This window comes from Emys orbicularis, chromosome 11, assembly GCF_028017835.1.
Source record: "Emys orbicularis isolate rEmyOrb1 chromosome 11, rEmyOrb1.hap1, whole genome shotgun sequence".
NCBI lineage: Eukaryota > Metazoa > Chordata > Testudines > Emydidae > Emys > Emys orbicularis.
Window position 1 is genome coordinate 6,453,335 of NC_088693.1, and position 13,782 is coordinate 6,467,116.

Genomic DNA, 13,782 nt, shown 5'->3' on the forward strand with positions numbered 1-13,782 from the left:
AGGCACATATAGAAATTTTAATTATTGGCTTATAAACCCTTCTGGTAGGATATACTTCCTCTGCTCCTACCTTCACCTAAAATTTATTGTCTGAGGCCCAAACTCTCCCCTCAGTGGCACTGAGTCTAAACTCCTGACGTCTTTATTCAGGCAATCCTCTAACTGAAGTCAATGGAAATTTTGACCAAGTAAAAACATCATGATTTAGCCCACAGACTGCAACACAGCTTCCCAGGTGTAACTGAAGGCAGAATTTTGCCCAACATGCTATTCACACTGGAAGACTGTGTCCGGTAGAAGGCTTGTCTTTGTTTGAATCAAAAACTGTGCTTTAAATAAGAACAAATTCTGTGCTGACTCACTCCCCATTTACTTGCACTGAAACAAATCAGGTTATACCTGGTATAAATTAGCACTGGATTCAGCTCCCCCATCATCCCTTACTATCCCACCCGCATCTCTCCACACATACGATATATCACATTTCTTAGCATAATTACCATTCTTCTTTATCGGCATCACAGTTGCAGAAATATCTCATATCCAGACAACTTTCTTCCAGTCCACAGGCACATTGCTGAACCCCAGGAAGAGATCCTCCCCAGTAAGGATGCTTTTCATTGGCACGGCCAACCCACCAAACATACGGCATTCCATCTGGGTGAGAGGAGGGGAAAAGATGACAGACCTGTGATGAGCACATTGCACTGGAAGTAAATGTGTTAAAGTGAAGCTGAGCACCATATACAGTACACTAAGAGTGTGTCTACATAGCAAAAACTGTGCAACGACTATCTTATTGGAACTAGCTTAAATCTGGCTAGTGTAGGAAACAACAGCAGTGAAGACAGCATAGCACAAGCTAGCAACCCAAGGATGTACTCAGGGTTCATGCCAAACTTGTACTATCCACACACTGTCTTCTCTGTTATCGTTACCCACACTAACTGGTTTAAACTAGCTCGAGTAGGCTAAACCATGCACAACTTTTATTGTGTGGACATACCCATAGATGCAAAAATCACAAGAGCCAACTGCTAGACAAGTAGGTGTGACTCTATTTCATCCTGTGGAGCACTTGGTAAGATAGCAATAATCATATGGGCTACACCTGTGCCTTTTAGTTTCCTGTGTTCCTTTTCAGTCTGTTCTAGTGGGTACTGAGCAGAGAGAGAGGAAATGGACATTTTAAGATCATGCTTATAGCTTGGAGAGAAAGACAGAGGGGCTACCTAGCTAGCTAGCTTGTGTTCTCCTTCCAATTATATCTCAGAAGTTGGGGATGTTCCAGTTGCAAATAACCCCTACAAGTGCTTCTCTTGCTTTTGGATCCACCACTGTGATAGGGTAATATAGTTCATGGCATCAGAGTTTGCTCTATTCACTGGAGGAGACAGGAAATGATTTCCCCACCCTATACAGGATTATAAAACTGTATTGAAGCACTAGGTATTCACTACCATCAATATCAATTATCTTATCCAGTATATGGCAAATCCTCTTTTTAGGCTGCCATTTTTCTCTATGAATCATAAATAATATCATTACTGTTACTCAAGGGGCCTCCTGGTTTGCAAGTCTCCAAGAATTGGACTCAACTGACATTCATGGTAACAGCAAAATTCCCATTGACTGTAAAATGGGAGCAGGACCAGACTTTTTATTATATATGCTCTGGGGGAGAAATTCACCATACAAGGCCCCATGGAACACTGCAAAAGATCTTCCATGCTGAAGTGAATTTCACCCTATGTGATTGTCTTTTACCCATGGGAGCTCTAAACTCTGTATGCTCTAAATATAACCAAGATTATTTACATTTTAAATGCATAAAGGAGGATATAGATATAATAGGCATCACAGAAACCTGGTGGACTGAGAGCAATCAATGGGACACAATCATTCCGGGGTACAAAATATATCGGAAGGACAGAACAGGCCGTGCAGGGGGAGGAGTGGCACTATATGTTAAAGAAAGTGTAGATTCAAATGAAGTAAAAATCTTAAGCGAATCCACAGGTTCCATAGAGTCTCTATGGATAGAAATTTCATGCTCTAGTAAAAATATAACATTAGGGATCTATTATCGACCACCTGACCAGGACAGTAATAGTGATGATGAAATGCTAAGGGAAATTAGAGAGGCTATCAAAATTAAGAACCCAATAATAGTGGGGGATTTCAATTATCCCCATATTGACTGGGAACATTTCACTTCAGGACGAAATGCAGAGATAAAATTTCTCAATACTTTAAATGACTGCTTCATGGAGCAGCTGGTACGGGAACCCACAAGGGGAGAGGCGACTCTAGATTTAATCCTGAGTGGAGCGCAGGAGCTGGTCCAAGAGGTAACTATAGCGGGACCGCTTGGAAATAGTGACCATAATACAATAGCATTCAACATCCCTGTGGTGGGAAGAACACCTCAACTGCCCAACACTGTGGCCTTTAATTTCAAAAGGGGGAACTATACAAAAATGAGGGGGTTAGTTAGACAAAAGTTAAAAGGTACAGTGACTAAAGTGAAATCCCTGCAAGTTGCGTGGGCCCTTTTTAAAGACACCATAATAGAGGCTCAACTTCAATGTATACCCCAAATTAAGAAAAACAGTAAAAGAACTAAAAAAGAGCCACCGTGGCTTAACAACCATGTAAAAGAAGCAGTGAGAGATAAAAAGACTTCCTTTAAAAAGTGGTAGTCAAATCCTAGTGAGGCAAATAGAAAGGAGCACAAACGCTGCCAACTTAAGTGCAAGAGTGTAATAAGAAAAGCCAAAGAGGAGTTTGAAGAACGGCTAGCCAAAAACTCCAAAGGTAATAACAAAATGTTTTTTAAGTACATCAGAAGCAGGAAGCCTGCTAAACAACCAGTGGGGCCCCTTGACGATGAATACACAAAAGGAGCGCTTAAAGATGATAAAGTCATTGCGGAGAAACTAAATGGATTCTTTGCTTCAGTCTTCACGGCTGAGGATGTTAGGGAGATTCCCAAACCTGAGCTGGCTTTTGTAGGTGACAAATCTGAGGAACTGTCACAGATTGAAGTATCACTAGAGGAGGTTTTGGAATTAATTGATAAACTCAACATTAACAAGTCACCGGGACCAGATGGCATTCACCCAAGAGTTCTGAAAGAACTCAAATGTGAAGTTGCGGAACTATTAACTAAGGTTTGTAACCTGTCCTTTAAATTGGCTTCGGTACCCAATGACTGGAAGTTAGCTAATGTAACGCCAATATTTAAAAAGGGCTCTAGGGGTGATCCCGGCAATTACAGACCGGTAAGTCTAACGTCGGTACCGGGCAAATTAGTTGAAACAATAGTAAAGAACAAAATTGTCAGACACATAGAAAAACATAAACTCTTGAGCAATAGTCAACATGGTTTCTGTAAAGGGAAATCGTGTCTTACTAATCTATTAGAGTTCTTTGAAGGGGTCAACAAACATGTGGACAAGGGGGATCCGGTGGACATAGTGTACTTAGATTTCCAGAAAGCTTTTGACAAGGTCCCTCACCAAAGGCTCTTACGTAAATTAAGCTGTCATGGGATAAAAGGGAAGGTCCTTTCATGGATTGAGAACTGGTTAAAGGACAGGGAACAAAGGGTAGGAATTAATGGTAAATTCTCAGAATGGAGAGGGGTAACTAGTGGTGTTCCCCAAGGGTCAGTCCTAGGACCAATCCTATTCAATTTATTCATAAATGATCTGGAGAAAGGGGTAAGCAGTGAGGTGGCAAAGTTTGCAGATGATACTAAACTACTCAAGATAGTTAAGACCAAAGCAGATTGTGAAGAACTTCAAAAAGATCTCACAAAACTAAGTGATTGGGCAGCAAAATGGCAAATGAAATTTAATGTGGATAAATGTAAAGTAATGCACATTGGAAAAAATAACCCCAACTATACATACAACATGATGGGGGCTAATTTAGCTATAACGAGTCAGGAAAAAGATCTTGGCGTCATCGTGGATAGTTCTCTAAAGATGTCCACGCAGTGTGCAGAGGCGGTCAAAAAAGCAAACAGGATGTTAGGAATCATTAAAAAGGGGATAGAGAATAAGACTGAGAATATATTATTGCCCTTATATAAATCCATGGTACGCCCACATCTCGAATACTGTGTACAGATGTGGTCTCCTCACCTCAAAAAAGATATTCTAGCACTAGAAAAGGTTCAGAAAAGAGCAACTAAAATGATTAAGGGTTTAGAGAGGGTCCCATATGAGGAAAGATTAAAGAGCCTAGGACTCTTCAGTTTGGAAAAGAGAAGACTAAGGGGGGACATGATAGAGGTATATAAAATCATGAGTGATGTTGAGAAAGTGGATAAGGAAAAGTTATTTACTTATTCCCATAATACAAGAACTAGGGGTCACCAAATGAAATTAATAGGCAGCAGGTTTAAAACAAATAAAAGGAAGTTCTTCTTCACGCAGCGCACAGTCAACTTGTGGAACTCCTTACCTGAGGAGGTTGTGAAGGCTAGGACTATAACAATGTTTAAAAGGGGACTGGATAAATTCATGGTGGCTAAGTCCATAAATGGCTATTAGCCAGGATGGGTAAGAATGGTGTCCCTAGCCTCTGTTCGTCAGAGGATGGAGATGGATGGCAGGAGAGAGATCACTTGATCATTGCCTGTTAGGTTCACTCCCTCTGGGGCACCTGGCATTGGCCACTGTCGGTAGACAGATACTGGGCTAGATGGACCTTTGGTCTGACCCAGTACGGCCTTTCCTATGTTCTTATAATACGTTATACAGTACATCAAATATTAGGCATTAATCAACAGAGGCAGTAACCATATTACAGACATCCTGAAATCAATGGATTAATAATTTCCTAAGATTAACTTTGTCTTCCCGGACAGTCAATTTATCAACTTCGTAATCCCTAAATCAAGACATTTAATCTGTTACCAAAAAGGAGATACATCAATTTTGCTAAATTTTGCTCCAAGCCTTTTGATCTTAGAAGCTTGGGAAAAATAAACAAAACTGCAATAATAATATGGAACAATATCAGTCTATTCATCTCTTTCACTGAAAATATTAGCAAGGACTGTTCCTAATTATGCAAGGCAGGAAACTCAAGAATGTGAAATATGATCAAGGTTAATAATGAGAGTTAGGGCCTAGTTAAGTTGAGTTTAAGATGAACTCAGCACAGTTGAACTCCTACTTCTTTTCTCTTTAACCTTAGAATAGTGTAATGTAAATACTTGGAGAAAAATATAAAACTAACAAAACAACACTGTTCTCATGACACCAGCAATTAGAACCGTGGACTTTGACCAATGCCCACTGGTGCTCATTATAGAAAAGAAAGTGCAAGATCGTTTATGGATGCATCCTACTAAAATGTGTTTACACAATTTAGGTCTTACCATATATTATTATCAACATGCTTCATTTTGTATCTTGGATTTTTGTTGTTGTTGCTTTTCAGCAAGAATCTAGAGAATAACTAAACTATGTTACAAAAGTGATCGTTATGATAGGTGAAACAGGTCCACGATCACTGTACTGGGCAATTACTTGATAAACTTTGGAATAAGAATGCTTGCCGAATAAAAGGATAATTTGACTGGCAACTGAAACAGACATTATATAGAAATACTTCATCTAATTAAAAAAAAAATTGCTCAGTCTGGAAAAAAATATATTTAAATAAACTAAAACAGGGGTCGGCAACCTTTCATAAGTGGTGTGCTGAGTCTTCATTTATTCACTCGAATTTAAGGTTTTGTGTGCCAGTAAGACATTTTAACGTTTTTAGAAGGCCTCTTTCTATAAGTCTATGATATATAACTAAACTATTGTTGTATGTAAATTAAATAAGGTTTTTAAAATGTTTAAGAAGCTTCATTTAAAATTAAATTAAAATGCAGAGCCCCCCGGACTGGTGGCCAGGACCTGGGCAATGTGAGTGCCACTGAAAATCAGCTCGCGTGCCGCCTTCGGCACACGTGCCATAGGTTGTCTACCCCTGAACTAAAACCTCTGAGCTAACAGCAAATAATAGTGTGCATTAATCAAAATCAATCTGGGTTTTATTGCTTGCTTGCCAGGGTCATTAAACTGAAGCATAACATACTGATAAAGAGCCATCCATGGATAGTAAGAATGAATATTTTTATTATGTTTTCTTCATGTTCTACTATATATATTTTATTGAACTAAACCAACCAACCAACAAAATTATGATATAGACTCTCAAAGTGTTAGCAGCACCATAGCTTGAATAATTTAAAACTAGACTAACTAAAGCATTTACTGTATGGAATAGTCTTGCATTGGCAGGGGAATGGACTATATGATCTAATATATCTTTTCTAGGTTTCTCTTTATAATGCCCAATTCTGCCACCCTTTCTCAAGGTCAGTAGCATCTTACTTCCTGAGTAGTCCCACGGAAATCAATTGCAATACCAGAGAAAATTAGACCCATTCAAATCTAGGCCCTGATTCAGCAGAACGCTTTAGCTTGTGCTTAATTTTAAACATGTGAGTAATCATCTCAGCAAAGTACTTAAACACTTGCTTAAACCCCATTTAAGCGATTTACTGAATCAGGGTCCTAGACACTCCAGGAATACAAATAATTAGTAATGCTAATGAGATGTCTCTCTGATCTTGGTTACATCAGTTTCATGCCATTCCACAGTACCCTTATTCAGAGCTTATGTAGTTACAGTGGTGTAGATCTGGAGTAAATAGTGCAACTGAGATCAGAATTTGGCCAGCAGCTGTCAAGCTTCATTCTTGAATGTCAATAGCAATAGACTGTCATTTGTTACATAGTCTTCACTTCTTCACTATTCATTGTATAACAACAAAACCTTCCCCCAAATGAACTAAATCCCTCTCTACTGTAAAAGCCTCTGAGGTCAATGGTGCTATCCCAGGGATGATTTTGGTCCCAAAGGCCAATGAGGACCTTACTGAGTTGGAAAACCATTTTAAATTTCCCTGAATAAACAACCACTCATTGTAACGTATTGTCATTCAATGCTTCAGTTATTTATTTTGTCCAAAATAGAGGACAAAAGCCTATTGTACAAATAAATGCATTCATTCAATACATTTTTCCTCTAGTCATAACAGACGAAAAATTAACTCATAATGGACCATTAGGGTTTTTGTTATAGGCAATGCTAGTGCTCTGAAGGGGAAACAGAGCAACTGGAGAGAGGCAATAAATGTTAAGTACAACAACCCAAAACAGAGATAGAAGAGTTGGAGATTTAATTTCCTCCAAGATATTTTTTCACAAGCTGCGTAAGCCCCCTTTTTGTGTGGTTAAACAAATCCTCTAGAAGACAAAGATATTGCATTCCCAGCGAAGCACTGGCAGTAACAATAATAGTGTGTGTTTTTACTGTGCAGGAGCCTCAACAAACAGCTGTCTGATTTACGCTACTATTTTTACCCTCACCAGCAAACATTCTTACAAGGCAAAGCATTGTGTACTTGAACGCCAAAAATGAATTTAAATCAACGGGTGGCACTGAATAAAGGAATTGATTTTAGAGGCTGTTTTATAATAAGCTAAATGCTCGCTTGTTATGGGTTCAGACACACCCAACCTATGCACAAATGTAACAGACAAAAACTTGCACAATAGTGGAATTCAGTAATGTGGGGCTCAGGCCTGTTTCTTCCTGCCAGGCACTGAACATGATTCACTCACACTGCACATCCACCCTGCGGCAGGTGCGCCGCACCTGGTAGCACCTGGCCTGTGCTGCTTAAGAAGATCACTCAAGGGTTGTCTACAGCGTTCTCCATATCAAATCTATTTTACCGCAAGCCTATATAGAAAAGATCCCATTGTCTAGCAGTCTGGAGGGTGCAGGCCACCAAACGTATGTTTACACTGCAATTAGACATCCATGGCTGGCCCGTGCCAGTGACTTGGGTTAAGGAGCTGTTTCACTTTGGTGTAGATGTTTGTGCTCAGCCTGGGACCCTCCCCCTGAGCCTTGCGAGCCTGAGTACAGGGCTGACTCCAGCTTTTTTGCCGCCCCAAGCGGCGGAAAAAAAAAAAATAGAAAAAGAAAAAAAAAGCCGATCGGCGGCACTTCGGCGGGAGCTCAATCGCTTCATTCTTCGGCGGCAATTCAGCGGCGGGTCCTTCACTCAGAGGAAGAGAGGGACTGAGGGACCCATCGCCAAATTACCGCCGAAGACCAGGACGTGCCGCCCCTTTCCAGTGGCCGCCCCAAGCACCTGCTTCCTTCGCTGGTGCCTGGAGCCAGCCCTGCCTGAGTCAGCTGCTAAGGCCAGCGGTGGATTTTTAATTACAGTGTAGACATATCCTAAGAGGCCAGTAGGGGCACTCCAGCAATGGAGAAGTGCTTCATGGTAGTTCTCTCTAAACATAAATGGCAGGAGGTTGGAGGCATAGAAAGAAGGTCAATTAACTGTTACCCAAAATCCACATGTAGGGGGCACTTATGGAATGTAATGTCCCATGCCCTACAGTCAGTTTATGGGAAAGTTTTTTGTTCTCTTAAAACCCCTGTAGTTCTCCGCTCTCCTCAGTTTACTCAATACTTGGCCTAAGGACCAATATGTAGCCACATATGCATGTGAGATATTTTTAAAACCAATTTTTATGGGGCTTGGGGTGAATGTTCAGGCCTTTTCAGTGAGAGAGTTCCTAACATTTGCCTGTCCAATTTGTGAGTGCACAGAAACCAAATGGGTGCACAAACTGATGTTTGCTCACTCAATTGCCTTTCGTGAGTTGTACTAGCGGAATGTTTTTTCCTGGCCCATTGAGTTTTTAGGCCTTTCCATGATTTTAAATGATACAAACATTTCTCTTGTAAATACACTTACTGCATGTAGTCATTCAGAGGGCTACATTTCAAACAGTGGTGTTTCATAAGGCTTTAGGATGAAATTATTACACGGAAATAAATCCAGGGTGACTCTGTGGAGCACTGGAGCTGAGAGCAGAACCTTACCATTAGCGTTTAGGGTTGCATTTCTCGAGTTAAACTGGAGCCCTATACCTATAACAATATTTGATTTAGAGTATTTGTCAAGATCTGTTTGCATCATTTCCCAGGGAGCCTTTTGTTGCTATTAAAGCAGAGTCTAATGATGGAACTGTAATAAGATACATTGGATCCCACATTAAGCTCCTACGCTGTTCAAACCTATTTTCGGACTTCAGTGATCATACATCACTAACACAGGCAGGCTTCTAGGATTTCTGAGTCAATAGGAACAAGTCAATTAAAGGTCTTTTCCACAGACATGGACAGTTAATGTATTGTTAGCTGTCTGTTGAAATATTGGGACCATGTTACACTGAAATAATTTTGTTCAGGCATTTTCATGTTCATCATTTTCTTACAAAGAATCAAACCATGGTAAAGAGGCAACTAACTGAATTCAATATAATGGTTTTATTTTTTCATACAACACAATGACCCCAAACAGGAAGAATATCTTAAATCTGCTATTTTCTCTTACTTAAATAGAAAGATCCACATATGAAAAGAGACACTGCAAATTGGAAAAAAAATGATCTCAGAATTGGAGAAAGCAATCAAAGGCAATTCTGAGCTAGAATACAGAGAGAACCATCTAAAACATACATTTGTACTAACCATTTTAACACACAATATCCATATCTACAAATGGCTCACTTGACACCCCAAATGTTACATAGAACGGGAAGCACTGAAACAGACAGATATTGACACTAAGACCATGGTAATCCCAACTCTGTTGTAGCTCAGTGAAACCTGGGTGCTGAAGAAGGCTGAAAGTGGTAGATTGATGTTTTTGATTGTCATTTTCATCAGCTGATACATATTAAGTGGAAGCACAAGATCAGCAATGAGGATAATATTTGTAGCTGAACCTAGCAACTGTCTCCATCAGCGCTGGTTTGCTCTTGGCTTTCCTGCTATTTACATATTATTAGGATGGAAGTCACACAAATTACAAAATGTGTTTGCCAAGGAATGCTGCTATATGGCTGGTAATCACATGATTGCAAAAGTTTCAGTGACCTAACAAGATTGCCAATGATGGACATAGACTGAATGTCCAACCAGACTGTCTTAAGGACCTGGCTAAAGATCAACTCAGGTGGTGCTTGATCTGTGCGGAAGCCACATATCTTTAGGATTTGCCTTGATTATGATTTTTAAACATATGTGGTAGAATTGCCCTAGAGTCCAGAGGCCAAATTCTGTTCTTAGTTAAAACAGTGTTACAGAGCTGCTCAAAAAGCATGAAACAACTTTGCAAATAGTTTTGAAATTTCAAAGTTTGTTCAGTTTCACTAAGTTTGGTGTGGACCAATTTTCCAATTTTTTGCTAAATTTTCCATGTTAGTTCTCTACCTAACTTTTTTTTTTAAAATCAAAATAGTTGTTGAAATATTTCATTTATCAAAACCCCCACTTTCAGGAAGCAAACTATATATTTTTGGTAAATGAAAAAAATTAAAACAATTTTAGTAAAAATTACAGCAAAAATTGGGAAAATGTCACAGAAAACAAATTTTCTGTAACATTTAGAGTTTGTTGTGAAAATTTTTTTGCGTTTTTTAAAAAGGGTCATTTTTTTCAATGAAAAATTCAACCAGCACTACAGTGTTAACTAAGCATACTCTATGTTGGTTTAAATGACAGCTCAGATATTTTGAGGAACAACTAATGACACAAAGGAATATGATTTTTGTCTTTCCTATATTAGCCATTATGTGCCTTCCTGTATTTGAGAATCCACAATAGTTAACCCCTGTCTGTGCTTCTTGCTTGCTACTACCATAGTCAGTTCCTCAGCTAGAGTAAACTGGCATCGCTTCTCTGACGTAAGTGTGAGTCAATATAGCTCTAATACCTGAGAATCAATCTGGTCCCATTTCCTCACTGAGTGATTGATTTGGTAAAGCCTCGGATAGTCTTCTCTTGTAAAAACATACTAATATGAAACAAACAAATAAAAATAACCGCTAACATGGCTCCCCTTATCAAAATGTGTTGATTCTAATAAACAAGCAGCTAATCCATCCAGCTGGTTTTCCTTTATACTATGCTGTTTTCACATGAAACATGCTTTAATGCTTGTTTCTTTCATTTTCCCCCCAACATACTAGACCAAAAATGATTGTCTTTTGGTCACTCACTTGTTTCAAAATCTTTCATTGTGCTCCTTCACAGCAATTGGACAATTATGTTCCTTTGTCTCTATTTGTCTCAACGTACTGTTGCCATCAGTTACTCAAGTAGCTCAAATGACAGAGGTCTGTGTGATGGATCAATGGGTTCCATCCCTGATGATGACCCACTATGTGTGTGTCTATATGATATGACATGATAGAATTTCTGTGTTTTCAGTTTGATATTTAAAAACAACAACAAGAAGAAATCACACACACACACACACACACACACGTTAAAAGAACACTAAGGTTGCAAAATCATGCACTCATGCAGTTTGTCAGGCTTGACAAAGCCCTGGCTGGGATGATTTAGTTGGGGATTGGTCCTGCTTTGAGCAGGGGGTTGGACTAGATGACCTCCTAAGGTCCCTTCCAACCCTGATATTCTAGGATTCCAAAGTTGCACAGTAACCTTAATTCTGGAATTTTCTAACTTCTAATGCCCATCTGCCCCTTGTATGCATATGTCATGATATGGTCTTTAATTACAAGATCACATTGGATTTTTCCACAGGTTCCCTTCCTCAACAAGTGCATAGGATGGATCTGTTTTGGGGATGAACCATGGTTGTAGAGTGAAGGAGGCTGTTTACAGAACTCCTGCCTTGTGTGTTACAGATGTTGGAAGGTTTGAAACCTTGAGGGCAAGGTTTCAAAGATTCATAGATTCCAAGGCCAAAAGGGACCAGTGAAATCTACCTCTGGTATGATCTGGGCCATAAAACTTCCTTAAAATAATTCTTAGAGCATATTTTTTAGAAAAAACATCCCATCTTGATTTAAATGGTTCCAATGGTTAATTACTCTCTCCGATAAAAAAATTATGCCTTATTTCCAGTCTGAATTTATCTAACTTCAATTTCCAGCCATTGGATCAGGTTATAACATTCTCTGTTAGACTGAAGAACCCATTATCAACTATTTGTTCCCCACGTAGGTACTTTTAGACTGTGATCAGGTTACCCCTTAACCTTCTCTTTGTTAAATTAAATAGATCTTTTTCTAATCCTTTTATCATTCTTGGGGCTCCTCTCTGAACCCTCTCCAATTTATCAACATCCTTCTTGAATTGTGGGCATCAGAACTGGACATAGTGTTATAGCAGCTGTCACACCGGTGCCAAATACAGGGCTGAAATAACCTCTCTGCTCCTGCTCGAGATTCCCCTGTTTGTGTGTTCCAGGATCTTGTTGGCTCTTTTGGCCATTGTGTCACAATGGAACTCTTGCTCAGCTGATTATTCATCACAACCCCCAAATCTCTTCTCAGAGTCATTACTTCCTAGGCTACAGTCCTCCATTCTGTAAGTGTGGCCAACATTCTTTGTTCCCGGATGTATACATTTACATTTAGTTCTATTCAAACACATATTGTTTGCTTACACTCAGTTTACCAAGTGATCTAGGTCACTCTGTATCGGTGACCTATCCTCTTCATTATTTACCATTCCCCCCATTTTTACATCATCTGCAAATTTTATCAGTGATGATTTTGTGTGTTCGTCCAGATCATTGATAAAGATGTTAAATAGCGTAAGGCTGAGAACTGATCCCTGGAGGACCCACCTGGAAACAGACTTACTTGATGAAGATTCCCTGTTTACAGTTACATTTTGAGACCTATCAGTTAGCCAGTTTTTATTCATCCAATATGTGCCATATTAATTTTATATTGTTCTAGTTTTTTTAATCAAAATATTGTGTCGTACCAAGTCAATTGCCTTAAAGAAGTCTAAGTGTATTATGTCAACATTATTGCCTTTATCAACCCAATTTGTCATCTCATCCAAAAATATAACCAGTTAGTTTAACAGGATCTATCTTCCATAAAACCCTAGTGATTTGTATTAATTACATTACCCTCCTTTATCTGCCTGTTTTGTTCTGTACAAGGTCTGACTAATATATGTTCTGTATTGCTCAAGTAATATATAAACAACAGCTACAGAAGATATAATTTGAGAAGGAGAAGAACAGTCGCATTCCTATTCTTGCCATGGGATCTTGGATGACCACAAGTGATTAGAATCTTTTTGTTTATATCTCATAGTAATTCTAGTGCATTGTTTTGGAGGGAAGAGTGACACTTCCTTAAACATCAACACTTCCTGCAGCACCTGGGCTTTCCCTGGAGTTCTTTTATCCAAGTAATGATCCAGCTTAAACCTTCGAATAATAGGATTTTGAAAGCAAATGGCAGCCTTACTAGATTTTAATTCCGAAATGAAAGAAATGTATACTAGTGATTAGCCCTCCTCTAGCAAAGATAGCACCCGGGGACATTCCTTGATGGTCTCCCACTGTTTTGCTTTGGTTTCTGAGATCACAGCTTGAGGTGGTCTAGCTGCTCCATTGTTTGGAACGTTTAATACTGGAGTGGGCAAGGCACTGGAGAATATACAGTGAGAACCAATTCTACACTAGCTCTTTGGAGAGACTACATGATCTAACAATAGGTCTTCTTTCTGCTCCTACTCTGACAAGCAACTGGGTAAAAATGGAACTATTTTACTCAACAGATCAGATCCTTGTGTGTATTTGCAGTCCTATCTTCTGATAGTTAATGAAAAAAGTATGATTTT

General features: G+C 39.2%; 1 protein-coding gene across 1 annotated transcript in view; it reads right to left on the reverse strand.

The window, feature by feature from the left end:
* The window catches only part of CNTNAP5 (contactin associated protein family member 5), a 433,878-nt gene that overhangs the window by 79,241 nt on the left and 340,855 nt on the right, over positions 1-13,782 (reverse strand). Inside the window, exon 14 of the mRNA XM_065413114.1 lies at positions 501-657. Coding sequence (XP_065269186.1) covers positions 501-657 — 157 coding nt within the window. The remainder of the gene's footprint in view (positions 1-500; positions 658-13,782) is intronic.